The following is a 26043-nucleotide window of genomic DNA, read 5'->3' as shown; positions in this document are numbered from 1 at the left end:
TTCAGAACTAAAAGAATGATCACAAAAGCCCGCAAGCTCGGGGCCATGCGTATAGTGATGGTGCTACAGGAAGTAGGAGGTGGTGCTGCTCTAAAGGAAAATGAAAAGTCTGACAAAGTACAGCATTGCAAGAAGTGAATCCTTATGGCATCCTGAGCCATTAAAAAATCCGGTTCTCTTAAAAGCTAGTTTCTCTGTCAAAAATGATAATTGAGTGACAGATGCTCTGAAAAGCCAAATCTCCCAGTGTAGCTCTCTTTTCTCGGCCTTGCTCTTGAGCACTAGACCAACGGGCTTCAGAGACCTGCCTGGACTCTGGATTAGGCCCAAAGAAGGCTGGTAGAAGACATTTAACAAGGAGCAGCCTTTATTATACAGGGAGTATTATACTGGGAATCTGCCTGCAAGACTCTGTCACAATGCTTTTTAAAACGCCACTATTTACAATGCCTAATGCAGAGGATATGTGTTATTAGAGCAATACAGGAATGTGTTTTTTTTCAGAGGGACCTTCATTTCTTATTCTTCTTTAAGTTAAATAAATGAAAGCGTTCATGAAAAAGGAACGTGTCCTCCTTTTTTTCCATCTGAAATTCTTCTCTAACACCATTATAATAGTATGTCAGTGTCTCATAGTCTGTCAGGGCTTATCTTTGTAATATAAATGGATACACTTAGGTGTTCTCCCCATTCTGCAGTTTCAGTAACAGAAGCATGGAGAGGATGAGAGATTTTTTTCAGGTGTCCTAGAGAAAGTCTGAGGAACAGCCAGAAATCACCCCAAACTGCCGAGTCCCTTTGCTTTGTTTCCTCTTGTGACCTAGTCATATCTCCTTTCTTGTCATGTCAGGTGATAGCGCAGAGATTTATACCCATGGTTAACAACCCTTTTGTGCATGGAGTTTTTCCTGGTGGCATGTTTCATCAGGACCCAGGCAGAATAGTGTCCATCCAGTCTAGAATTAGTTGCCTGCAGGCTCAGGTCACCATCAGTGGATGCCAGATATAATTTTGGAAGCCCAGATTGCTTAGGAAGTTTCATAGTAGTAGTGTCAGATTTTGACCTTGTTTTGGACAGATGCAATTTATGGAACTGGAAAGTGAAATGTAGTATTTTGGTGGCCCAGGCAGCGGTCTTGCCTTGTGCTGGTCCATTACTCAAACTTGAAATACAAGTGATGTGTATTACTTTGGTACACAGGGAATGTACCTCCTTAGGAAATGCATGCATATGAGTGAATACTTCTTGTGTATATACGTTCATACAAATATGCGTAACGTGATGTGTTTGCACAGGGGGAAAGTCAACGTGTGCGCAGCTCTGTCTGCGTGTACTTTCCCAGCGTGTATGAAAAGAGAAAGCAAACTCGCAATCAAATAAGCACCGAGAGCAGGGGAAAAAAAAGATGAGATTGCAGTTGATTATGAGCCTGGCAGCAGATGTGCTTCACAAATCCAGCCCGCTGCATCCAGGCTGTTTCCATGGCGATGGAGCGAGTAATTGTGGAGCTCCGGCGCGCTCCCCCGCGGCCCCACCAAGGTGGACGCCGGGTCCCCAGCAGCGCTGCCTCGCTCCCTCTGGTCAAGCGCCAGCCCCCGTCAAAAACAGTCAGGCAGACAGGGGGAGACCCAGAGATGGGGAGCTCTGATTTATTTATTTCCCGCCCCCGTCTGATGGTAGGATGCTGAGGGAGCAGCGCTCTTCCTCGGAAACATGGTTTCCCGAGATGCTAAATAAATGGGCAGGAGTTTCCCCGAAAGAGAAGAGGGCTGTGATTGGCTGCCACGCCCACCCGTGCCAATCCCAGCCTGACCAGCCCTCGGGTACCGCAACATAAGCAAAGCTACACGCTGGGCGCGGGGAGCAGGGCAAAGGTGTGCGGAGGGAGGGGGGGGTCTGCTCCTCTCACATGGCTACGCCAAGGACGGATCTCGTTAGAGAGCTTCGTCGGAGACCATCTGCCGCTCGCGCGCGTTGTGCCTTCCGCAAAAAGCAGCATTAAGTCATTCGCTCGCTGTCGTGTGGGAGGCGAATTTGTCATCGGGAACGATGGAGCTACGGGATCTCTGTAAGTAAATCCGTATACTTTATCCTGCTATTTCAGCCCGGGCACAGATCAATAAATGATGTCGAGGAATGGCAAAAGACAATTAGGAACAACTGCAAATAGTGTGAAGGATTTCTCGGTTTTGTTTCATGTGTAGCAAGATGTGTTCTTCCTAATGGTTTCAGGCATCGAACAAACTAGTTAGCTGTTTGCATTGCCTTGGGTGGTTGTTTAGTCTAATTAAGACTAGTCTGTTAGGATGCTGTATTCTCCGAGGCATTTCAGAGTACCTCTGTGTTTGAAGAGGAAAGAAAACCACATGGAGCAGAATATCACAGGCACAAAAGTCTGATGTGCCCTTATGTAGTCACCGGCATTTATAGTGTCAGTTTAATAATAACAGGCACATTATTATTGGTTTGTCAAACACTAGTTCAGACCCTCAGCCAAGAAAACATGCGTTGCTCATCATTCAGCACTGTGCTGAGCACAGAAATCATTGCTTTTCCTGCCCTTTATGTTCTTTTTTTTTTCTTTTAAAATTCATTTCTTCTTTGGAGGAGGCTTTTAAAAATACACATTTAATTCAAAAGCTTTCCTATTTGTTGATGAAACAGGTGAGTACATGAAGTGTGGAGAGTTTCCTTTATCACCATTGCGGGGCATGAGTTAGAAGTTGATTCTCTTGCCTGTCGGGACTCTGCTTTTGATTCTGTAAAGCAGAAATGGTATATTTAGAAGGGGGGGGGTGGTGCAAATCTGTCCCTCTGTAACCCTCTGGGGTTACTTGAGTTACACCAGCCATGAATTCGGCTCAGCATTGTTCATGTTTTATCAGTTATTTGCTGTTAGACTGGGAGCTTCGCTGCACGGAGCTTGTGAGTGACTCTCTGCTTAACCCTCTCAGAGGCTGTAGTCATCTTATCTGGTTTATGAAAATACATAGGAGGAAGGACAGAAATAGGAACAAAAAGAGATAGAAAAACCTTTCTGTAATTTCGTTGTGTTGCCTGAGCTAGTTATGCGTATCAGGAATTTTATAGCAACCAAACTAGATGCAAACATCATATGAAGCTGTTTGCTTTTTAGGGATCCGTTTTTGGTGTCTTGTGTTCATTTTAGAACTAAACACACAACTTCCTTTCCCAGTCTGGGGAGCTGCTGGGAACTCACATTGCTGCCTGGGAATCTCAGGCTGAGGGTGTGATTTTGTTAAAATATGGCTTGACTGGTGAGCTTTTCTTTTAAGATACTGCTTTGCAAGTTGTGGCAGGAAGGTGTGTCTGTGGAGCTTATCCCTTCAGTTAAAGCAGTCAGCATTGCCTCAGAGTTGATGCTGAAAAGAATTGTCACTGTTTTCAAGAACTGTTTGATCAAAATAAATGGGAAAAATACGGAACATATAATTCAGTGCATCAATACAGTGAGAGTGTCTGTTGGTGAAGGCTATATTAAGCTCTTCTGTGTACTTTTGAGTGTTTAACCTGATGTATCACAAATGCAAAAGAACCCCTCATTAAGCTTGAATTATTGCCTTTTCTAAGACAGATGTAAGTCACTTTTCCCTGTGTTTCCCAGGGATGTTTGACTCGCCTTTTATTGAAATTATGGCCCCAGGTATCTTATAGTACTGGGCTTAAAAACAACACAATTTTCCTAATCTATGCAAAAAAAAAAAAGATAACTGTTAGCTCTTATTGCATCACTACTAAACAAAAATAAATATTGCAAGTGTCAAGAATGAAATTTTTGAAATGAAGCAGATATTTAGCTGCTATGTCACCTTCCCCAGGGGCTTATATCATTTATTTGTATTTACTTAGCACTGATGTAGCTGAAAACCCCATCACATACGGCAGTCTAAGCAAAGAGATGTGCCCGCTGCCCATCTTGGAGGTAGATGTTTTGATCTAGGCTGAGATATTCCATAAAAAGCTGAGGGAGCACTTGAACTCTTGCACACTTGGGCATGGTTTGTTCGTGGCTCGAGGCTGGTCATTTTGAACACCTTTGGGATACATCAAGATGAAGCTCCATTGCACCTTTTGGGGTTTTTAATTCTATATCTATTACTTTCTGCTTTATTTTCTGATTGATAATGTGAGAGAGAATATTATCTTTTAAGGTCACTGCAACTCTTAAGACAATATTTTAGTTCTTGTTAGGACTCCAGGGATATAGTTCAAACAACATAAACCTCTCAGGTTTAGTCACTAGCATTAGGCAAATACTGTGTGGCTGGTAGAGTTCCTATATCTCCCATAACCTTGTTTGAAGGGATTTGTTTGCTTGTCTATCCCTGTGCATTAGCAGACAAAAGTGGGGGGGACAGGGAGGGAGAGAGATGGGCTATAACTGCTAAGCTTTGGATAGTGCACTGGATCAGCCTGTCTGAGGGCTTCAAACCACAGTGGTGCCTCAGGTAGGAGCAGAAATGTGTGTTGCAGTGAAAGGCATGCTTACATTAGGGTTTTGACCTGATGGTGCAGAGAACAGTTGCTTGTCGTTAGTGCTTGGGGATGATCTACGTGGGAGAGGCATTTCAGATTCCCAGGCTGAGAGAGTTCCAGCAACAGAGGAGTGAGTAGGCTTCAGTGAGAGCTGTGGCGTGCTGGCAGCAGTTGGGAGGATGCAGAAGCTGCAAAATGCTATCTTGGGGTAGCTTTAATTGGTTGCATTGGAAAACACTCGCTTTGATGGGCTCATATGTCTTCTAAAATGCTTGGTGCCAGACCAAATTGGCATACCTCCATTGACTTACATGAGAAGCCACCAGGCGTTGATCTGAACTTTGGTCTTATGCTTACGTTTTTCTTGGAAGAGCAAGATTTTTACAAAGGCAGCAGGTTGTTTTTCCTCTCCATTTGCCTTAGCAGCAGTAATATTGAAAACCTGAGTGGAATGGGCATCCCATGGGTCTTGACTTGTTTCCTTGGGCTTTAAACTTAATATGTTATCCTTCGTCTGCTTTCAGAGCCTCGTTCTTGTATGTTAGTTTACACTGGAAGCATAGAGCAGAAATCCAGAGAGGAGGCTTTATACATATCCAGAAATACTAAATTTGAATATTTCATTCTTTCTCTGGATTGTAACCCTTCTTCAGTTTCAGCAGAAACATTGCGGTCATTGGTGTTCTAGGTAAACAGATGCTAGAGCCACCAGTCTTCTGTTTTGCCTCAGTTGTGTTTTTGTTTTCACCCCATTATTTAAGTAATTAGGTAAAACTTTTACGCAAACTACAAAACAAGTACTCTTCTTTAGGTGGCTCTGGTGTGTTTACATCCAAATGAATTGCAGACAGTTGTAACTCCAAATGAGGATAACAGCTCAAATGAGAACAGTTCCTTATTTTTGCGTCTGTTAGAAAACATTTTTAGGAAAAGCTACTCCGTGCTAGGACTCAGCTTACGTAGAGCATCACGCCAAGTCACGGAAAGCTCTCTCTCCCTGTTCAGTACATGCACGCTCGTGTCTCAAATGGCAAGTGCACACCACAAAGTAACGCCAAGCACAGAATAAAAATGGAACAGCAGTAAAACAAAGACAAGTGAATCGTGAAAAGCCCATTGATTTGCTTGACACTCATTTTGTTCAACATTGTGCAGTGCTAATCTGAAAACTCCTGTGCATCACAAAAAGTTTTCGGAACAATAAGAACTGTCAATTCCAGCAGATTTTACAGGCCTGTCATTATTCTTCCATTGTCTTGAAGCACTAAGTGGCGTACAGAGGGATTTTTGGCAGGAGTTCAAGAGTGGTCTCATAAAGAGGAATCGCGTGTCACTACCTCACTTAGTTATCATTTGCAATTAGAGTTTAGCCCAGCACAGGCCCCTGGAAATATGCCTGCACCTATTTGGGTGTGCTCATTTATTTTGTCTCTCAAAAAAACCCCAAACACACAATCAGAAACCACCACTTTTTACTGCTCTTAATTGCAAAACTGTAAAAAGCAAGAAATTCTAGATGTCTTTCTACATTTTGACTTGGTATCTCCCCGAGAACTAGAATACTGTAATAAATTATTATCCTGCTCCACCTGCTGCTCCTTTGGAAAAGTGGACACAGCAGCAGTGATGGCTACAAGCAGAATTTTTTATTAACTCTCTTGAGATGGTATCACTGGTACTTCTCTTGAAGCATCTGGGTCCTCCCCAGCACTAGTGGAGAAAAATTCCTTCTGTTTTGCCCTGTGTTCTTTCACTCCAAATGCTTTGCTCCCTGGTTAAGAAAAACAAGTACGCTCACCCCACATCTCCCATCATTAGGACCTACCGCCCCTCTTAGGAGTGTCCCCCCATGAGGAGACACATGATGGGAAGAAAGATTGGCTTTGTATCAGAGAGGCTCAATTTTAATTTCTTTATCCAGTATCAGAGGCCATGTAACTGCACAGTGTTTTGTCTTCTGTACTCACTCTTCCCAGTGTAGCATCATCCGTGTACATACCTCACCTAAATTAAATAAAGATCCAATATAGTAAGGTCATGACATTCACTCCAAAAATGAAAATATGAGCTGAGATATGCACCCTTGGTATCAGTAACTTGCAGAACCCATATGTAGTGCAATAAATCTGCAGCATTTTGAAAAGTCTGTGGGGCATAGATTCCTTTTTTTGTGGACTTCACATGAATTCTGGCAGGTTTCACCACTTAAGAATTTAGTGGTTTCAAAAAAACATGTGAATGTCAGACCTCAGAGGACACATATGACCTTCATATAAATTAGAACTTTGATTAGCTGTAGTTGGGCGCTTTAAACTCCTCTGTAGTGCACAAATCAAACTTGTAATGGGGTGAAAAAGGAGATCTTCCTATTAATGCTAGCACACTGTCAAATTAATACATCAAATAATACACTCTTATCCTGAATTGGTGGACTGCTTTTATCAATGCTTTTGAAGTGGCAAAGAAAGTGCTTGTTCCATAGCTACAAACCCAACTCTCTTCGTCTTCCCTTCACTTTGAACGTCAATTTTCTTAAGACCTGGAACCTCGTGAGACAGAAAACAGCTTTCACAGCTAGATATTTCAAGATTCACATCCGAGCTACACAAAGGCATTTTCTTTTAAACGAGGTTTTCAAATACACGTAACCTTCTGACTTGACCTCTCCCAGTTTGCATTTCAAGAAAAAGAATCTATCCACATACGGTTATCTCCAGTAAGATCAAAGCTGTCACTGTATTCTGACACTTGTGAGAATTAAATGGATATCTAAAAAAAAAAAAAAGTGGGGAGAACGGTGAAAAGATTTGAATGAGTTCACATTTATAGAAGACACACACCCACGGATCTTGGAAGTGAAAGGAAGACCTTCAGGATTAGCTGCATCTCTTCTGTTCAGAAGCAGCAGAACATTTCTTTATTTGTTAGCCTCACCGAGGTAATTAAACAGACTCGAAGACATAAAAAAAAATAGATTTTCTAGATTCCTACAAATATAGCTCTGCAAGCGTTTTCCTATGAAAGTTAATAAGGTTCTAACTTTAGAGGGGGTTTTCTGCCTGGTGCCTAGCAGACACCACTGCAAAGGATGGTGAATTTAATGCTGCCTTTGGAGCCCCTCATCAAGGTGTGGTGTCTTTCCCAGTTTCCAGCCTTCTCTGGCAAAAGTGTAAATGTCATAGATTTATCCCTGCTCCAGTGAATACTTGTGAAGGGATGCCACGACTGTCCCGGAAATTGTCTGCAGAGCGAGAAATGCAGCGCTCTTCATCTGGCTGTGTTTCCTGCTGTCCTGTGTGAAAGCAGCAGTGTGACTTTGCAGAGCCCGTCTGCCCTCCCTGTAGATACATCATAAGGCGGAGGGGAGCCAAGGGTGTGCTTTTTGCTGTATTGTGCCCTTGCCTCAGCACAACAAGCCACAGCTGAGCCCTTGGCTTTGAGCTAGCGGGGATGTGCCAGAATGTGCAGGAGCTACTGCCCTGAACCCTCTCCAAGGGAAACATGTCCTAGTTTTTGCCACCTCCACAAGGTTATCACCTCTGCATCTGGTAAATCAGCATGATCCTGAGGAATGTTGTGGCTGGAAGAACCTTCCTCTGCAAGAAAACTAATTCACGGTCCCTATATTTAACACAAGGGCTTAGAATGCACCTGTAGCACTAGCCACGGGGAAGGGAAGGACGATGGATCAACAGTCTTGTTTCCTGACACTCTCTGTGCCCCCTCACTACAAGAAAGACATTGAGGTACCGGAGAGAGTTCAGACAAGGGCAGCGAAGCTGGGGAGTGATCTGGAGCACAAGTCTGATGAGGAGCAGCTGAGGGAACTGGGTCTGTTCAGCCTGGAGAAAAGGAGGCTGAGGGGAGACCTTATCGCTGTCTACAGCTACCTGAAAGGAGGTTGTAGCATGGAGGGGGTTGGTCTCTTCTTTCAACAGGGAGAAGTGCCCAGGGAAGCGGTTGAGTCACCATCCCTGGAGGTATTTAAAAGATGAGGTTCTTAGGGACATGGTTTAGTGACAGTGTTAGGTTAACAGGTGGACTCCATGATCTTGAGGGTCTCTCCCAACCGAAATGATTCTGTGATTCTATGATTTTCGTCTCCGCCTCCCCATACTCACCTTTCGTAGGGTGGAATTAAGCCATTTGGCTGACAGAAGCTCTGCTTAGCTTTCAGAAAGGGGAGCCTCCCTGATGTGAGACTGTTATCTGTTCAAGCTCTTGAGGTCATGCTTTGAAACAGCTACAGCTGCAAAGAGGTATATGATGCCCATGAAACCTCTCACTTTTACAACACTAAGCTGCTCTGATGCGCAGAGTAAATAGGCAAGGACTTGAGTTAGAAATACCTCTGGTGCTTTGTAACTGCAGTGAGAAGCTGGATTACATTTATATGTTAATGGTTGGTCTTGAATTTTTCTGCCTTTAAATGATATTATAACCCAGTTAAAATTTTAATAGAAGAGTGGAAACTCTATTTGCTGGTGTTTCACAAATAAATTCCTTTGTTCTCACTTCCAAACTTACCTTTTAAAATCACCTGCTCAAATTAACACCCGATCTCAAACAGCAACACAACATTTTGGGGTTATGCTTAGAATATCTTAAGTCCCATTTTCAATTGCAAATGGAATTATGCTCATTTCTAATGGTACAGAAAAGGTATAAGTGAATCTCAAAATAAGTTCTGCTTGTTCGTGCATGAAATTATATATCAGCCCACCTTTGCATGCAGGATTTCCATCATTTGAAAGTCATTGGCCTCTACTCCAGGCTGAACTTTGCACCAATCCCAATAACAGTTTTCACTGCTAAAGGTTCTAGCCCAGCGAATTTCAGGGCTTTGAATTTTTGTTATATATTTAAGGTATAAGCTAGAAGCTTCGAACCAATAATTTCTTTGGTGGAGCAAATATCAAGTGTGTCAGGCGCACAGATCTGAGCATTAGCATTTGTCATTGATTTGGTAAGACAAACAATTGCTGGATGTGTGTCAGATTTTTTGGATTATAAAGCACTTTGCTGTCAGGTTTCAACCAAGAAGGAAATAGTCACCTTTCTAATTCCATTAAGTGTTGTTTGGTGTTGGTAATTGAATGAAACTTACTTTTTTCAGTCAGAGATACATGAGAGATTTGTAATGTGAAAGTATAGGAAAGCCCCACAGCTAATTATACGATTTTTAGACTTAAACACCAGAGCAGTGGTTGCTGCTCGTTCCCGAGGTTTGCCCAAGCTATGATTTAAATATTTTGTTGCACCAAAATCCAAGAGGTTGTTGCAGTTTGCAGTAGTGGGCTGCCAAAAGATAATCACAGTGTGTAGTTCTTGAGATTATGAAGAAATGTGCACATTTCATCATGATCTCCTGCATAGACAAACACCTGGGCCTGCATCCAGATCCTTTCCGATCATGCCCTTGATCTGGTGTCCCCATCATTGCCTCTGCATCATCAGTGCTGGCAAACTGTGCGACCTAACGAGGGGATGATGCCTCTCTGATGCCACAGCCCTTTTGGAGCATCTGTCTGTGGCTGATGCCACAAAGCACCCGCGAACAGTGAGTGCAGTCGGTGGTGCGGGGGTTTTGGTTTTGGTGGTGTGGTCCTGCTGTGCAATTCCAGTCGCCTCAGCAGTATTCATTTCTTCTGTGAGCATTGAGCTTAGGGTGCAACCTCAGGAGCTACTTCGAAGGAACACCAATGCAGAAGGTGAAACGTTGGCTGTGTTGAAACAAGTGCTAAGGCTCCCATCAGTGTCAGGCTGGTCCCCAGAATCAAGAGGTTGTCTTTCTTCTGCAGCAAAGTGGTCAAATTGCACTGCGAAGTAAGTCAAAAGGTGCCGCCTCCTAAAGAAGATGAAAGATGTCAAAGAATTCTGTGTGAGTCATTCGCAAAACAAGCAACAATTTTGATTACTGATATATAAAAAAATAATGTTTGTTCCATCAGACATAACAGCTTGTTACTTGCTTTGCTCTCAGGATGCAGGGAGAAAGGAAGAGAAATAAAGTACTTGTAGCTAAGTTGGCTGCTACAGTCCAGCAGCACAGTCAATCAAATTGTTTCATCATTCCAAGTCATTCTGTAATAGCACTGATTTATCTCGCTGACGTGCAATTGTCCCCTGTTGATAATTCCAGTTTTGTCCAGAGATGGCAGAGATTTTGCTGAAAACCTGCAAGCTCCTCTTACCTGCAGCAAACAGTAGGAGATCAGAGTAAGACTTCTTCCTTTTCATTGATGTCTATAAATAGTCCATGCTAGCCCTGATAGCCTTAAAGATGCAGGGAATATTTTTTTAAAAAAGAATTCACTATTCTTAAAACCACATTGACTCAGCAGAAGTAGGCGTGTGCATTTTAGACCAAAGTAAGTTGATAATCAAACCCTGCTGTGAATGCTTAGCTCTTTAATTCTGGCTGTAACATTTTACATTTATTTGAACTCTGCAGTGGACTGGCGCAAGACTTGATATAATGGCCAGAAAGGAAGCTGCTACATTATTGTATATATTAAAAAAAAAAAAGTTTGGGTACAGCTTTTACAATTTAGTTTTCTTCAGTTTTCTCTGTGTTTGTAAGAAGTTAATTAACTTAAGTGCATTTAATTTATATCTAGGAGCCAGTTGCTTAATAACAATTTCTGTAGTTCTCAGTTGTCCTAAGCAGAACTAATCACAGGAGACATTTTATGTATTTCAATGGGATTGTTCCAATATATAAATGCTATCTGAACACAATTTGAGCTACTTTGAAAAGCAGATGAGATTTCTTAGGAAAGTTGAGTCCCTTGGTCTTGAGGTCAGAAGCTTTTCTTTTTTTTCCTTTTTTTTTTTTAAATATATATGACACCGGTATGCAAGAACACAATCATTGGAAATTACTGGAAAGTCCAGTTTTATGAAGTAGGAGGAGATAACCAGGATGCTTGGTGTTGCTGGTGTAAGAAGAAAAATGGTTTGCTCTGTGTGCATAGATGTTATAAATAATCCAGGAATACTGCACCTTTTGGCTTGCCCTGTAGTCATAGAAGACTTCTTACTAATACAATTCACTGGCTCGTCACTGGAAATGTAAATTTCTGCAGAATATGCAGATCTCTGTATTTCCAGGTTATTTTTATTTTTGCTGGAATCCTAGGCAGACTTAAAAGGCATCTTCAAAAAAAGTACCTAAATTAATACATATATCATACTGACAAATATATAAGTGAAACAAGGCTGTACAACAGCCTTAAGATATTACCTACTGTTCAAGTTATTTTCTTGCTAGTATCACTCTTGAGGAGGAGTTGAGTTCTGAAAATATTTTACCTGTGAAAAGGTTTTTGGTATGAGTTTGAAAAGGAAGAAAAACAACAGAGTTCTACTGTTTTATTGATATTTTCAGGTTTGATAGGGAGGAAGATTAAACTGCATGTGTTTGACAGCAGCCTTTGATCGCTTGAGAGAGATTCTGCCTGGTCTGCCCTTAATCCTGTGGTAATTCAGGATCCTTAACCACTGATTTCTAAACATGATAATCCAAACCCCCTGCAGTCAGTTGTGTTGGTCTCATTAAGGGCCAAACTGGACTTTCTGGTCTTTAAATAGAAAGTAGTTTAACCTAGCAGCCAGTTAAGTGTTGTTGGATTTTCTTTTAAATGAGTTTTGCTGGTCTAGTAGTTGGTTTCAGTGTAATGCTTAGCTGTCATTCTTCTTTTTGGGTCTTTTGAGGATGCCCTTGCTGCAGTAATGATGAAAATTATCCCTGCTTAGAAATCCCACCTCTGGAAAAACTTCAGTTAGCATCATGAAAAAGAGCTTTCCTGTGCAGGCTGTTTGTTTTGCTCACTTGATCTGGCAGTCCACTGTTTCCCTGAGTGCTTTGCTTCAGTGCGGCTTGCCTTGCCACAAGTTAAGTAAGAGAGAATACTTCGTGGTAACCATCGACGATGTCATTGAAATATCAGCATGAGCTGGCTACAACACTTCCACTGTAGTTGTCCTGACCTACATGTTCTAGATTGCTATTAGAAAGAAAAACGAAGCCAATTCTTAGGTATATCACAGTGCAAAACACACCGCTCACCGCAAATGAACCTTCAGAATTAGGTGTATCTCTTTTTTAAATACTAAATCATTTCACCTTATTTTTCTCTCAGTTTTATTTTAGAAAATCATTCCTAAGATAAAGGAATTTAGAAGCATAGATACCAGGATAATGCTATAAAACCAGTGGTCCTGTTTTCAACAGTACGAGTATCTGGAACTATACTGTAGATGTTTATAGATGCCTTCCAGTGGACACTCAAGTTAGCTCCAGCTTACTGTTGGAGAGGCATTATAAATTCTATATTGGCCAAACTGATCTTCTTTCAGAAGCTGCCCCTGAACATGACACGGGAAGAAGCTGCAGGCACACACATGATACTGGCTGGCAGGCTTGCTTCCTATTGGGTATATACTAAATTAACATACGGGTTATATAACCTCTGCTCTCTTTTATCACAGAGAGTGGCAAGAAAGTCATGTCTTCTGGAGATGGTCAGTATACTTACTTAAAAACAGGAAAACTAGTAAAGGGACTTGTCTCTAAAGCTCTGGAAAGGTGAAGTCAAAGTCACTCACTCTGCGCATTACCAGAGTAGAATGATGACCGAAAAGTACTCAGCAAAACCCAAGAGAGGAAAGCAAGGTGCAAGTGCTTGCAGTGTTTGAGGGCAAAGAGTTAACAATGTGAAAAGCAGAACTGTAAGCCAAGATTTGTTGTAGCTGGCAGTCAGTGTTGTGAAGAGAAGAGAGAACATCATGCTGTATCCAGAATGGAAATAGCAAGACCAACCTTGAACAATAAGGTGTTCTTTGTATTTGGCAGGCGTGCCGTCTCTGAGAGGCAGCGGGGGAGAAAGCACCGTCTCATGGTGCGAGTGGTGACTAAGTAAGACTGACACAGTCTTCTTCAGTTCCTCCATCCACCACAGATTTGTTGAGCCACCTTGAACCAAGCAAGAGAACTTCACTCTTGCTCCCTGCCCTCTGACACACGTGAGCAGTAACACTGTCCTGACTTAATGGGATGTTGCAGGTATGAAATATACTGAAGATTCAACGCTGTGGTTCAGAGCAAGCAAAAATAGACTTGAGCCCGTAGGGCTGAGATTTCCTTGCAAAGGACCTGCAATAATGTTTACAGATATAAACCTATTTTATTAGCCAAGGACACTTTTGTAACTAAAGCACTACGAATCGAGTTTCTTAAAGGAAATGTGAAATTTCCTTTGACAAAAGCGGTTTTGTAGAGAAGCAAGAATAGCTAGTGCAATGTGCTAGCTCTGAAATTGTTCCTTATGTTGAGTTAAACTTATTTGTGGCTCACTGGGTCCAAATGAGCTCTATCTTTCTTCAAAACTCAATTTTTTCAGTGTTAGAGCCAAATTTGCATGTGAAAGAGCTAAAATGTGAGTAAGTATACTTTATAATGCATGTGAAAATATATCACAGCCCATAGCTGGGCACTATTAAGTTTTAGACTAGACCGGTGATGCCAGTTTTGTTGTTGGCTGAGCAACATTGGGTCAAGTAAAAGCTGAAGGTAATGGGCTGCTTCACTGTTACATATTGGGGTAGTCTCGCACCATGACCAGAGCCAATGTGTCCTCCTCCTGTGCATGTATCCTTTCTCAGAACAAGATGTAGGCCTGCTGCATCATGGGAAGACTTTCAAGTTGGCTTCTTAAGGAGGAAGGAATGAGGGAACCCTCAAGAAAAGGAGGAGGAGGGAAGAATAGAGAGAGTGCACACCATATTAATTGTTTTGGAGACAGTAGGTAGGTCACCTTCATTAGGTGTCTATTACAGAGGTCTTTTCCACCTTGTTTCTACAAGTGCTGGGGTTGGAAAAAGTATTTGAGTAATTTCTGTATCACTTATATTTTCCAGTGCTTCCAGTTACATTGGGATGCTTGAGTTCATCAAAACAAATAAAAGACCATGTAGCATCTTCACCGTGTTGGACAAATAACAATTATCTTCAAGAAAGAAAAGATTGGAAATATCAGCTACCAAAAATGTGCCCCCAAGTATAAAAAATGCTGAGTCCTAGGATGGTTCTGCTGTTAAACCTTTGCCTCTACTCTCCCTTTTTTCCTCTTTCTAGCATAGGAGTGGCAGCTGGTACAATAATGGGCTACTGCACAATTTTACATGTAAGGTACACAATCACATTTAGAACCTGACAGCATTTTCTTTCTGGAATAGGAACACTGCTTGCAGCCCACAACTGAAACAATTAGCTATAAAACAGAAAGCAGCTTTATTTAAAAAGAAAAAAAAAATTGTTCTCCAGCTTACAGATACATTTTAAGAATTTGTTAAAAGAAAGCAAAATAAAAAATTCAGGTAGACAGGTGAACAAGCCTCAGAGTACTTAACTAGATCTTACAGGTTTTGAGACTATAAATTATTTAAATTAAAAGTCATTTGAGAATACATAATAGAAGAATGTATAGAAGAAAGGGCTCTGACAACAGCAGAGGGAGCAGAATAGAAATGGTAATGTTACTATATGTACCCACTTGCTCTAAAAACAGCAACTGAAAGGAGGAATTTGAACTAAACTCTATGAACATGTATCCTTATAGCGCTTATTAATGACTAGTTCTGTTCCTCTCCCAGTTTCTCTTGACCCTTTTCTGAGGGTTAAATTAATCCCTTGTGCAGCTCAGCTGAGGATAATGAAGCTGCCCCAGGGTACAAATTTAGCCCTTGGGTTTGACCTACCAAAGGCTGAGCCTCTATTCTTCACTATGTTTTCAGGCAGTTTTGCTTATGTTGGATTAATTAAAAACACCCTCTCCATTCTCCAGGCTTGTACGCTCTCCTGAGCAGAATAAAGGAGGTTCCAGTGCCCGGCCTCTCTCAGCCTCTCCATGCCTGTGCAGAGACACAGTGGAAAATGCTGCTAATGAGGGGAACTTAATGAACCTGATTATTCTCTGATAGAGACAATGTGAGCAACATTTATGATGTGAGGGACAGTTTGGATTCCTACAGGCTGCCGCTTGTGTTTCTGGAGCTGTAGGTGTTGCTTAAGTTTGGCCAGTAAGGCAAAGGCTTGTTTGCTGGAGGTGAACGCAAGGCATTAGACCATGTGGTCATCTGGAATTTGATCTAGAGTAGATAGACTGAAATGACTGTCCCAGTTCCTGTGTATTAGATTTTTACAAGGTTTCAAAACGGATGCTTTTCTCTTTAAATACGTCACTGTCCACTAATAGTACCAGTTTGGGGTCCAAAATCTGGCTTTATCCAGTGTGAGAGACAGATTGGAATCCAGTCCAAAGTCGCCCTGTGATCTGCGAATTTTAATTGCAGTAACTTTCCTCTTTATTTTCTTCCTGTGATGCACTTCTACCTTGGCTTGTCTTTTATTTCCACATCCTTCTTTCTATCATGCCAATGTGCAGGTACCACATAGTGGCCACAGGGAGGTTGGTGCTTTGCTGCAAGGCATCAAAAGCAAAACAGCATTGAGAGAAGGGGAAGTTGCCCTCATGAGAGCAGAGCAAGAAAACACTTGGCTCCTTTACCTCAGTGCCATGAAAGCTAAGTGGAGCCAGCCAAATCCACTCTTCCTCCTCTCTTTTTCTTCTTTAACCCTCTAAATTGTCTGTAATTGGGGTTTAAGCTGTGTTTAAAATAGCCTGTGTATATTAGTTTGTTCCTTCACAAATCATGAGCCTTGGCACATCTGTGTTGACATGAGCATTTCATTTTGATGTTCAGTAACACCAGAGACAGTTTGGTGGGGTTTTTTTTGTCACGGACAACAATGGATGGCTTCTGACAACTTGGAACTCTCCAGAGATACTGAGAAGCACCATTGTACTTAAATTTGAGAAAGGTTAAATTTTCTTTATGGCCAAAACCAACCTGTGAACACCAAAAACGAATTTACAGGAGGTGCTTAACACATATCAGTGATGTTTCTGACAGCCGTGCTGTGTGCTGGTCCTTTGCTGTTGTAAATGTTTAATTACTTGGCCACCAGCTGTCAGGAGGGTATTTTCAGACAAAGGAAAGAGTGGTAGCCTAAGAAAGACTTCTTTCAAAGTCTGTAGTTGTGTTGGATTTATTTTGCACTGATTCTAGAGAATGCTGATATAAATCATCTTGTATTGCGACACTTGACCAAGGCCTATAATCATGCCACTAATTCAACTGTGTCTGATTGAGAAGTCCCCAGATTAAGCAGAGTACTTACAGTGAGGAGTCCCCTCTTTGCCAGCTGGGAGATTGAAATCAGCTGCATTCTGAAATTGGAAAGAAAGAATCTGTGAACTGCTTTATAAAATGGCATGTTCCTCATTACCCTAATCACATAAGTATACTGAAGGCTGCAATCAGCTTTTTTTTTCCCCTTTTTTTTGTTGTTTCTTTTAAATCAGGCAAAAGAAAGGAGAAGACTAATGAACATTAAACTGAAAATGGCCACTTGGGTCATCCAGGTCCCATCCCTGGAACTCAGTAATAGACGTTAGAGCAGAGGAGACCATTAAACTTCTATTCCATCTGTCTTGTTGCACGCTTCAGGACACAACATTCCCTAATGGCCTTTAAGCCACGTAGATCTCCGTGGAGAACAAAATAGCCTGTATAATGTGCCATAGTATAGATTAAGGGGACTGCTTATCTCAGGATTTCATTTCTTAAATGAAGTCATCTCATAGCTGAAAATCACATTCCTTAGATGAATTTCGTAGGGTAATGCAGACGGGAGCAAACATACACAACATTTTCAGTTGCCCTAGTGGATCTTGTTCTCTAGCCCCAAAGTGGCATTGATTTAAACCCTGAGCGTGTAAGCAAGGCCCATGAATGAGCACAAGAGAGGCAGTATTATACAATACTACCTGTAACATTAGCTTCTCCTGTCCACTCTCTTAGATGTAGTAGTTACCACTCTTCTGTGCTGAGGAGTAAAATAAAAGAATAAATGCATGGAAGGATTAAATGGTGTGTCCGAGGTCATGCAAAGGCACCTATGGCAGTCAGCAATTAGATCTATGCAAGCTAAATATTAATACAGTACATAAATTAAAGGGATGGCCTTCTTTCAGTTGTTTTTTTGTATTTTAAGTGCGAAAAGAACCTTCGGGTACTATCCAGACTGTGGCCCTTGCCAAGTTTTTAACTCATCTTTATTCAATTAGTGCAAATCGGTAATATTGTGCCACCTGTACTTCAGCAGAATTTCTGGGTATCCATGAAGATGTCCAACTCCAGTTTAGTACTTAAACTCAGCCTGTATTTTCTCATTGCTATTTCCATGAGGTTTCTCTTCTTTTTAAGGAGTGTTGTTATTGCTGTGACCTCTGTCAAAGCTTAGCAAATGAGGCATGGCTTCACCAGAAAAGGCTTGGGGTCGGGGCTGTGTTCGCATTCTGGTAGAACAGGACAAACATTTATCTGATCAACACAGAGCAATAGCACAGTGGCAGCCAGACCAGATCTGGCAAAGCACAACAGAAGCATTGATATTGCAAATTTAAAACTTGGTTAATAATGAAGGGGAATGAAAAGTACCATGTTCTGGCTATGGACTCATCTGAATGCAGAACTTTGAGCCCTAGAGGTCCCAGAGTATGCGCCAGATGTATGTGTTAAGGAAAAATGCAGTTGTGGATATCGTGCATATGTGACAAGAGCCTTTAATACCAGAAGATTGATCCTGAGCATTATCAGCTCTCATTTTTGTTGTCAGTTGTAAAGAATAAAAATGGACTCCTAGTGCAGGAGACAAGACCAGAAAATTCTCCACCCAAAAATAATTTTTAAAATATCTAGGATCTTTTGGTTTTGGAGGAATGCCTGTATTAAAAATGCTACTTTTCATTACTATCTCTGCCTTGTATGTAACTTCCCCGCTTTGCATGCCAGATGAAAGTCACATCTGTGGTTCCATTTGTCTAACAAGCGGTTTTCCTCCAGGCCCTCTAATACTTACCCTGGGGGGAGTTTGTAGACCTTATCTAAGAGGAGGAATTACTTTGTTGTGCCTTTGACATGCTCTCTAAACAATATTCAAAAGCCATTTTAAACCACATTATATAAAGAGGATCCTTTTTGTGAGTCTCAGTGGAGAAAAGAGTGAGAAATTCTCCCGTTCCATTTTCTGCCTTTACTCCGTTTCCTACCCAAGGGCTAGGAAGCTGTTTAAGTCATAGGGCTCAGTGATTAACACTAAAACAAGCAAAAGCAAATCTAAAAGACTTTCTGCTGCTCTTCAGTGTCCTTATTCACCTGTTCCCCTCATCATTTAGATGGCTCCCATACTTGTATGTATTTAAGCGATGTCCTGCTTCCATTGGTATTTGCTGTACAGATCACAGAATACATTCCTCATCCGACAGAATAATTTAATCCTTATTCTTTAAACCACTTATTGAAAAATGCTTCTGCTGTTCCTGCTTTAAGCCCTGCCCTGCTTTCTCCATCACTATCCTGTGAGCTTGCAGGACACGTGGGGTTGCTACCCGGGGATGTGACAGATGCAGACCTACTGGGGGCTGATAGCTCATTTGGAGTTGAACACAGGAGCTCTCAGGGGCTGGTTTTTGTACCCTGAGCTGCTCAGTGATTTATTGCAGCAGTTGTGCTCTTGCATTAGTTGAAATGGGAAGTGATACAGATTTACGACGCTGGATTTGATTGCCGTTTTCAGTAGGGCTTTATCTCTGATTATGGAAGAACTCAGAAAATTGACCATAGAAAGTTCTGTGAGAACAGTCCTGGGAATGACAGCCTTTGAGTAGTCACCCAAAGGTACTGGCAGAAGACAGTCCCACTACTTCGTGCTGTCCTAGCAGTGCAACCCAGCCTCTGACCTGAAGAAACTGGGACAGAAACCAGAGGTTAGTTCCTCCTCATCTCTTTTGGGCATGCATGTAGTTTGGTGATGTAAGTAGCAGCCTGCAAGTAGCCAGGCATGTGATCACCCACGCATTTCATTCATGTGACTTAGCTGTAGTAGCCGAGTTCACTTTTAAAGGCAAGTACAACTTGAAAGTTTCCATTAAAACTTCTCTACTGCTTGAAAACAATGGCTATGCTTACAACAGTAACAGTAACAACAGCAGCCAAATTTTCAAGAAGGAAACCTTTTTGTTGTTTTGGGGGCTGGGGATGATTGGTCTTTTGTAACATTAAATCTCAGCTTGGCCTTGGCAGGGAGATGCCAAGCTGCTGCTGCTGCTGGAACAAGACGGAGAAATGGGCTCTTTGGATTTGACATCCCCTTTAGCTTTTTTTAGCATTCTGGAGGATCCCCAAGGCCCCATGGAAGCCAGATGCATTCCTGCTGCAACAATTAACGTAACCGACCCTTGCAGGAAGGGAACATTTACTGGGAGGGGGGAAACATTACAGTATTTTCTTTTGGAAAATTCCACTATTGACATGAAAAACAGCAGGGTAACAGCAAAGATAGATTGCAAATTTTGACAGCACCGACAGGTAAATATTGGCTTTGTGCAAACAACTTTCTATAAATAACACGTCTGCTCCAAAAACGCCACAGATGGCAGCAGGGCTGCCGGGGTATTGATTTACCCACTGTGCTCAGTGCAGGAAAGCACAGCTGTCAGCTTTGCTGTTCTTCTCATTCTGAGTGTTGCTTCTGCTCCTGCTGAGAGCTGCGCGCCTTGTTCACCATTTTTCTTTGGCAAGTGGAGATGAAGATTAAGAGCCCAAAAGAAATAATTTGAAAGAAAACCCCGCCAAAACAGCAGAGAATAAATGAACAAGTGCAGAGAGTAACTGTAGAGAACGCTGTATATAGGTGTTCCACACACCAAAAACCAGCAAGAGCCTGTCTCTATTGCTCAGTCTGTACTTTAATACATCTCACAGCAGTGCTCTAGAGAGGTCCAGGAGACCATGGAGGGCTTAAAGGGCAAGGAAAGCTTATGAGGAGACAATACTGAGTTTGTACATCAGGGGGAGTAACCGGCAGAGAAGTTAGTGTTGAGGAGTAGAACCTGGTGCTATCTTCCGGGAGGTCTTACATGCAAGCGGAAGCTCTGCCAAAAATCCCTAGCAGCTGGAGGTGGCTTATAAATAAATGCCAGCCAAATAGGCAAATGCTTAAAATTGCCGTGATTGAGTTTTTGGCTTGTATGACCCATTTGAGGACACTCTAAATCTCAGGATTGTAATTTTCAGACAGTAGAGTCAGCCAGTGCAACCACCGTCTCATTAACAAGAATGTTGATTTAGAGACATAATATCTGAAATTGCTGTTTAAAGGAACATCTTAGACAGACTTCATAATCTCAGTTCCGAAAAAATGTTTGCCTGTGGTGCAGGTTTGCTCCAAGGGCTCATCAGTAGCAGAACTGTGTATCTCCTGGGGCAGATACAGCGTATGCCATTTGAAGGCATTTTTCTGCTGGTTTTCTGTGTAATTTCTGTGTAGTTGCACAATCAACCCAGACAATGAAGGTTCTTCTGTCGTTATAGCTACATCTGCATCAGGGATTTTGCCCAGAATTACCAGGTGCAGCTTTTTGTTGTCATTTTGTCTTGCGTGGTGGCTTTGGGCCTTTTTTGTTTGATTTGTTTGGTTTGGGTTTGTTTGTTGTTTTTTTGTTTGTTTGTTTACAGTTAGATTGCATAACTAAAGTGGCAAAAATCAGGATCTGGCCTAGTTGAAATAGATGGTTACGTTGTTGGTTGGTTGGTTTGCTTAAATTTATTTGTTTATTTTGTGGACTTTAAGTTTGGGTGATGGGAACTGGATTTCAGTTCTCCTGAGCCATGAGCCTTGCAGGAGAGCTGCCCCACAGTGTTCAGCAGGGTTCCTCCTGGTGCTTTAGATGCTGGCCTGGATGGAGACCTAGATAGGTTCATTTGTCTTATTTCTGCCTGAGCTTTAAATGATTACGGGAAAAGGCAATTCATATCAACCCAAAGTATAAGTCAAGTGTTACGTGCTTACATAAAATTCAAACTTGACACGATCCTGTCTCCATTTTGGAAAAAATGAGAGTTGCCAAATGAGAAAAGATTTTTGCCAAGATAGACCAAGAATCTTTTATGGGAGAAGAACAAGACAAAACAAGGTTGTGAAAAGGACCATGCAAATACCTTAGAATTTTTTGAGATAATCAGCATTACTTTAACTATTATTCACAGAATCACAGAATCACAGAATGTTAGGGATTGGAAGGGACCTCAAAAGATCATCTAGTCCAATCCCCCTGCCAGAGCAGGAAAACTTAGGTGAGGTTACACAGGAAGGCGTCCAGGCGGGTTTTGAATGTCTCCAGAGAAGGAGAATCCACAACCCCCCTGGGCAGCCCGTTCCAGTGCTCTGTCACCCTCACTGAGAAGAAGTTTCTTCTCACATTTAAGTGGAACCTCTTGTGTTCCAGCTTGAACCCATTACCCCTTGTCTTACTGTTGGTTGTCACCGAGAAGAGCCTAGCTCCATCCTCGTGACACCCACCCTTTATATATTTATAAACATTAATGAGGTCACCCCTCAGTCTCCTCTTCTCCAAGCTAAAGAGACCCAGCTCCCTCAGCCTTTCCTCATAAGGGAGATGCTCCACTCCCTTAATCATCTTCGTGGCCCTGCGCTGGACTCTCTCCAGCAGTTCCCTGTCCTTCTTGAACTGAGGGGCCCAGAACTGGACACAATATTCCAGATGAGGTCTCACCAGGGCAGAGTAGAGGGGAAGGAGAACCTCTCTGGACCTACTAACCACCCCCCTTCTAATACACCCCAGGATGCCATTGGCCTTCTTGGCCACAAGGGCACAGTAATTACTGTACAAAGTAATTACTGTACAAAATAGGTAATTTATAAGTAGTAGGGCATAAGAAGTTGTCGAGAGGAGACTTCTGTCTGAGTTACAGAATGTTACTGGGCTGAAGGAGCTAGATGCTAGGCATTTCTAGAAGGGCTGTGTATCTATTGCCTTAATTTTTTTAAGCATTTTTAAGTACTAAGTAAGGAATCTCATGTATATCATCTAGAAGTTACATTGCTCCATCCAAAGCTGTTCTTTTCCCATATTCTGCCTTGGTTTGCTGAAACAACAGACAGAAAGAATCTTGGCTTCTGAGTTGTAGGTCAATAAATTCACAAATACAAGGATGGGTGAATAAGCTTAATTCGTGAGTGCGCTGCTGCCCATTGTGGTTGTGTAATAACTGAGCCTCAGACAGCTCATACCGACACTGAGATACCAGTGTCCTACTGCCATCCCTGTCAGCTTCTCCAGAGCTCTGTGGGTTCAGATGCTGCAATCTTCATCTTTCACAGCTAGAGGCGTGTGATGAGGTATGCAGACTACAAACTGATCTGAATATGATGCACTGAAGGTTTCAGTGGTGAATACATTTCAAGCATTTCGTTAGATTTTTCTCTCTCGTTATATAAATACATTGTTTTAATATAAATGCTTAATCACAAGCTGCCCCTGAAATCGGAGTCCACTGTATTTTGAAATCTCATTTTTCACGTCACAGATTCAACAGAGGAATGAAATACTAATTTGTGTCTGCTCAGGGTGGGAGGAGGAGGAAAAAAGGGCATCCTGTAAGAGTATAATTCGATGTGATGGCAGTTGCCACTGCCTTGTACCGCTTAGAGGTTTAGTGACCTGTGAGCTCCCGTTCCCTTGCTCTCTCATTTGAAGTACAGTTCGCGACATTTTCATTGTTCTGTTATTGCAGTCTTTTTTCTTAAACTCGACCTGGGGGAAGAGAGGGAACAGTTATGTGTTCAAAGAAAGCCACATCAAAGGATTCCCAGCAGCCAGTCAAAACTTCAGCTGGTATTAATTCTTATAACTCTGTGGCTGGCGATGTGGACTGTTTACATGGGCCAGCCACCTGCCTGTCTCATGATATTCATGGGTAATCGCAGACTTCTCTGAGATTATTTTTTTCTTTCACTCTCTCTCTTTTTTTTTTTTTGTTCAGGAGATGCATTTGTGTTTTCTAGTAAGATTTTATTCAACAATACAGAGTCAACAGTGGTGCATACAGTGTTATCATAATAGAGGTCATATAGAATTACAACAGCAAGGTTGATAGGAGCCTTGGAAATGTTGGGCGAGGGCATTAAATAAAATAAAAAGGTATAAAAGTGATCCTCTGCACTGGATGTAGTCACCTAAAGAATATGTGCCTGTGCTAATGCAGAGCAGTTATTGGATTTTAGATTACTGAGATTGTTTTTTTTCAGCATTATGTTCCTTTTTGAAGTCGCTAAAGTTGCACCTAGTTTGTGTTTGTGAGATCAGAATAGCTAAAAGAGGAAAATGTGGATCATTTTCATTGTGATTAATTTTAAGTCAAACTCTCACAATTAAAGGGAATGTCTAAATTGACAATTAAAAAAATATAAATATTAGCCACTGATAATACAAGCAAGCATATTGCATGAACGAACATTTAAATTGCAGTGTGTAGTGAATCTGCATATATGTGCAGTAGTGTACATGTATATACATTAGCAATGGACATGTACATCCTCTGTAGTATTTTCTTGGGACCATGAGTTTTGATATCTCTCTGTCAAAACATGTCATGCATTACAGTAAACCAATGTTTTCCTAGGTTAATCGCTAATCTGCCTGTGTATTGGTAAATATGTTGCCACGGGCACAGTAATAGCAGAACTGAGAGATGAGCTTTCGCCTGGTTGGAGCTGAAAAATGCCTATTTTTACTTTCGATACCCATTTGCTCAATCACAAATGAGGACAAGAGGATAAAAAAGCATGTTCCACCGCCTCTTTAAAATTTAATTATAGAAACATTTTTCATATGTATTTTTCAATATGCAGACAATATTTACTATATGTTCATTACTTGTAGTGTTTGGACAAAGCTCTTTTTTCATCGGGCTCCACATTTCTTCACCAGATTGTTTTACAATGTGCAGTCTACATATGATCAACAAGGAGAAATTGCATACCTTTCTTCACTCCAATATGAACAACACCCATTTCGGGTAGTGCCAAGTCCCATTACTTAACATTTAATTTCTTCCCTCAAGCATACCATGCTTCCAGAGTGCTGCATAATGTTACTTGGTGGTGCAGATTTAAATTCCAGACTGATTCTTGTCCTTTATTTCCTTTTTTGAAAGAAAGAAGATTAACCTATGTAGATGGAACATCATTATGATTTATTTTGATAGCATATACGGTGATGAGTCTTTGACCTACATTTCTGGTGTGTGGCGTGCTCTTGCCCTGTATCTGGGTAATGAATGACAGAAACATTGGTGTGGGTTGACCTCTTTTTGATACAATTTTTGGGGGTTTTTATACGTAGGGGAAATACTGAAATACAAATCTTCAGTTGAATCCTAATGAAATATGAAAGAAAAAATACTAAAGAAAATATTTAGGCACAATGTCTGATATGTGAAGTTATTTGCAAGGTATGTAAAGGGCAAATCTAGAGTATCCTTCTAAGAGTTTGGGATTTTTTAATGTAATAGATGCTCATGGACAAGATTATGCAACTAGAAGTTGCATCCTACAGTCTGTATCTGTTTCGAAAGATGCTTTTATCAAATTTGAGCTGAGTTAACAAATCATCTTCAGAAGCTGAATGTCTCTGGATGCTCCAGAAAGTCAAGCTAAGCCTCTATGCATGAGTCTTCAGCCTGTTACTGTTCTGAAGACACTGGCCCCCAAGAAATGGATTCGAAAACAGAGGCACCGCGCTCCTTCACGATCGCCTTTCTGTCCTTGGCAGTGATGCTGTATTGATGTGTTGAGGGAAGGGCACATATGTAGCCTCTATTCATACTAATGGTCTTTACGGTTCGATAGGAGAATGTAAGCCTGTAGGACTCAATGGCATAGTTTGCCTCACTAAAATTGCTGTCAAAACTACACATTTTCCCCCTTGAAAATTACTGCCAAGGTAAGCAGATCTCTCAGAAAACTTATCTAAACCAGAATAAATGAATTACTTTTGAGTATTTTGACGTAGCTTTTTTACACAGTAGGTCTAGGCACTGTAAGCACAACATAGAAGGAAAAAAATATTGAAGATATTTTGTATTAAACCAATGTGATACTTTAATTCCATTATTTCTTTGAAAGTCTGATGCCAATAGTGATATATAATTAAAAAAAAAAAATTTAAAGAGGGAGCCTTTCTAGAGGAGGAAATAGCAATGTCCCTTTGTCCTTCAGCAATCTGTTTTCAAATTGCTGTCCAACCAAGCTCCGAGGTTTTAATATTTCTAGAAACACCTACTGTGTATAGCTTACTCTAAATCGGTGTATATATCAACAGTATGAAAAAACGTTCACACCTCTGGGAAACTGAGCTAAAAGGTCACTTTTTCGACAAATTCATAAGCTGGCAAAAACAAACCTAGCTTTCCTTTGCATTTTTAATAGCATTCCTTTTTCTGTGTGAAGTCCAGAGGGCAATACTCTGTAGTATGAAGGCACCATCTGAACGATCCAGTGAATGTATTGCACAGATTGGCATACATTTGTTCATCTGTTTAAGTTTAGATTTGTT

The 26043-nt window shown here is 41.4% G+C and overlaps 1 protein-coding gene across 5 annotated transcripts in view; it reads left to right on the top strand.

Moving 5' to 3' along the window:
• Positions 1 to 26043, top strand: part of ELMO1 (engulfment and cell motility 1) — a 316062-nt gene that overhangs the window by 225609 nt on the left and 64410 nt on the right. The window contains exon 1 of one of the 5 annotated variants that reach the window (XM_065628526.1): positions 1858 to 2069. The exons of 3 other annotated variants lie outside the window; for them this stretch is intronic. Coding sequence is in view for 1 of the 2 variants with exons in the window: in XM_065628525.1 (XP_065484597.1) it covers positions 2657 to 2665 (9 nt within the window). In the remaining variant the exon portion in view is untranslated. Of the gene's footprint in view, positions 1 to 1857; positions 2070 to 2646; positions 2666 to 26043 lie in introns of those variants that run through there. One more of the 5 variants, XM_065628525.1, reaches the window with a different exon arrangement.

Source organism: Caloenas nicobarica, chromosome 2 (assembly GCF_036013445.1).
Source record: "Caloenas nicobarica isolate bCalNic1 chromosome 2, bCalNic1.hap1, whole genome shotgun sequence".
In the NCBI taxonomy this organism is placed as follows: domain Eukaryota; kingdom Metazoa; phylum Chordata; class Aves; order Columbiformes; family Columbidae; genus Caloenas; species Caloenas nicobarica.
Note: the sequence above shows the minus strand (reverse complement) of the source record. Positions and strands in the feature narration are given on the sequence as shown.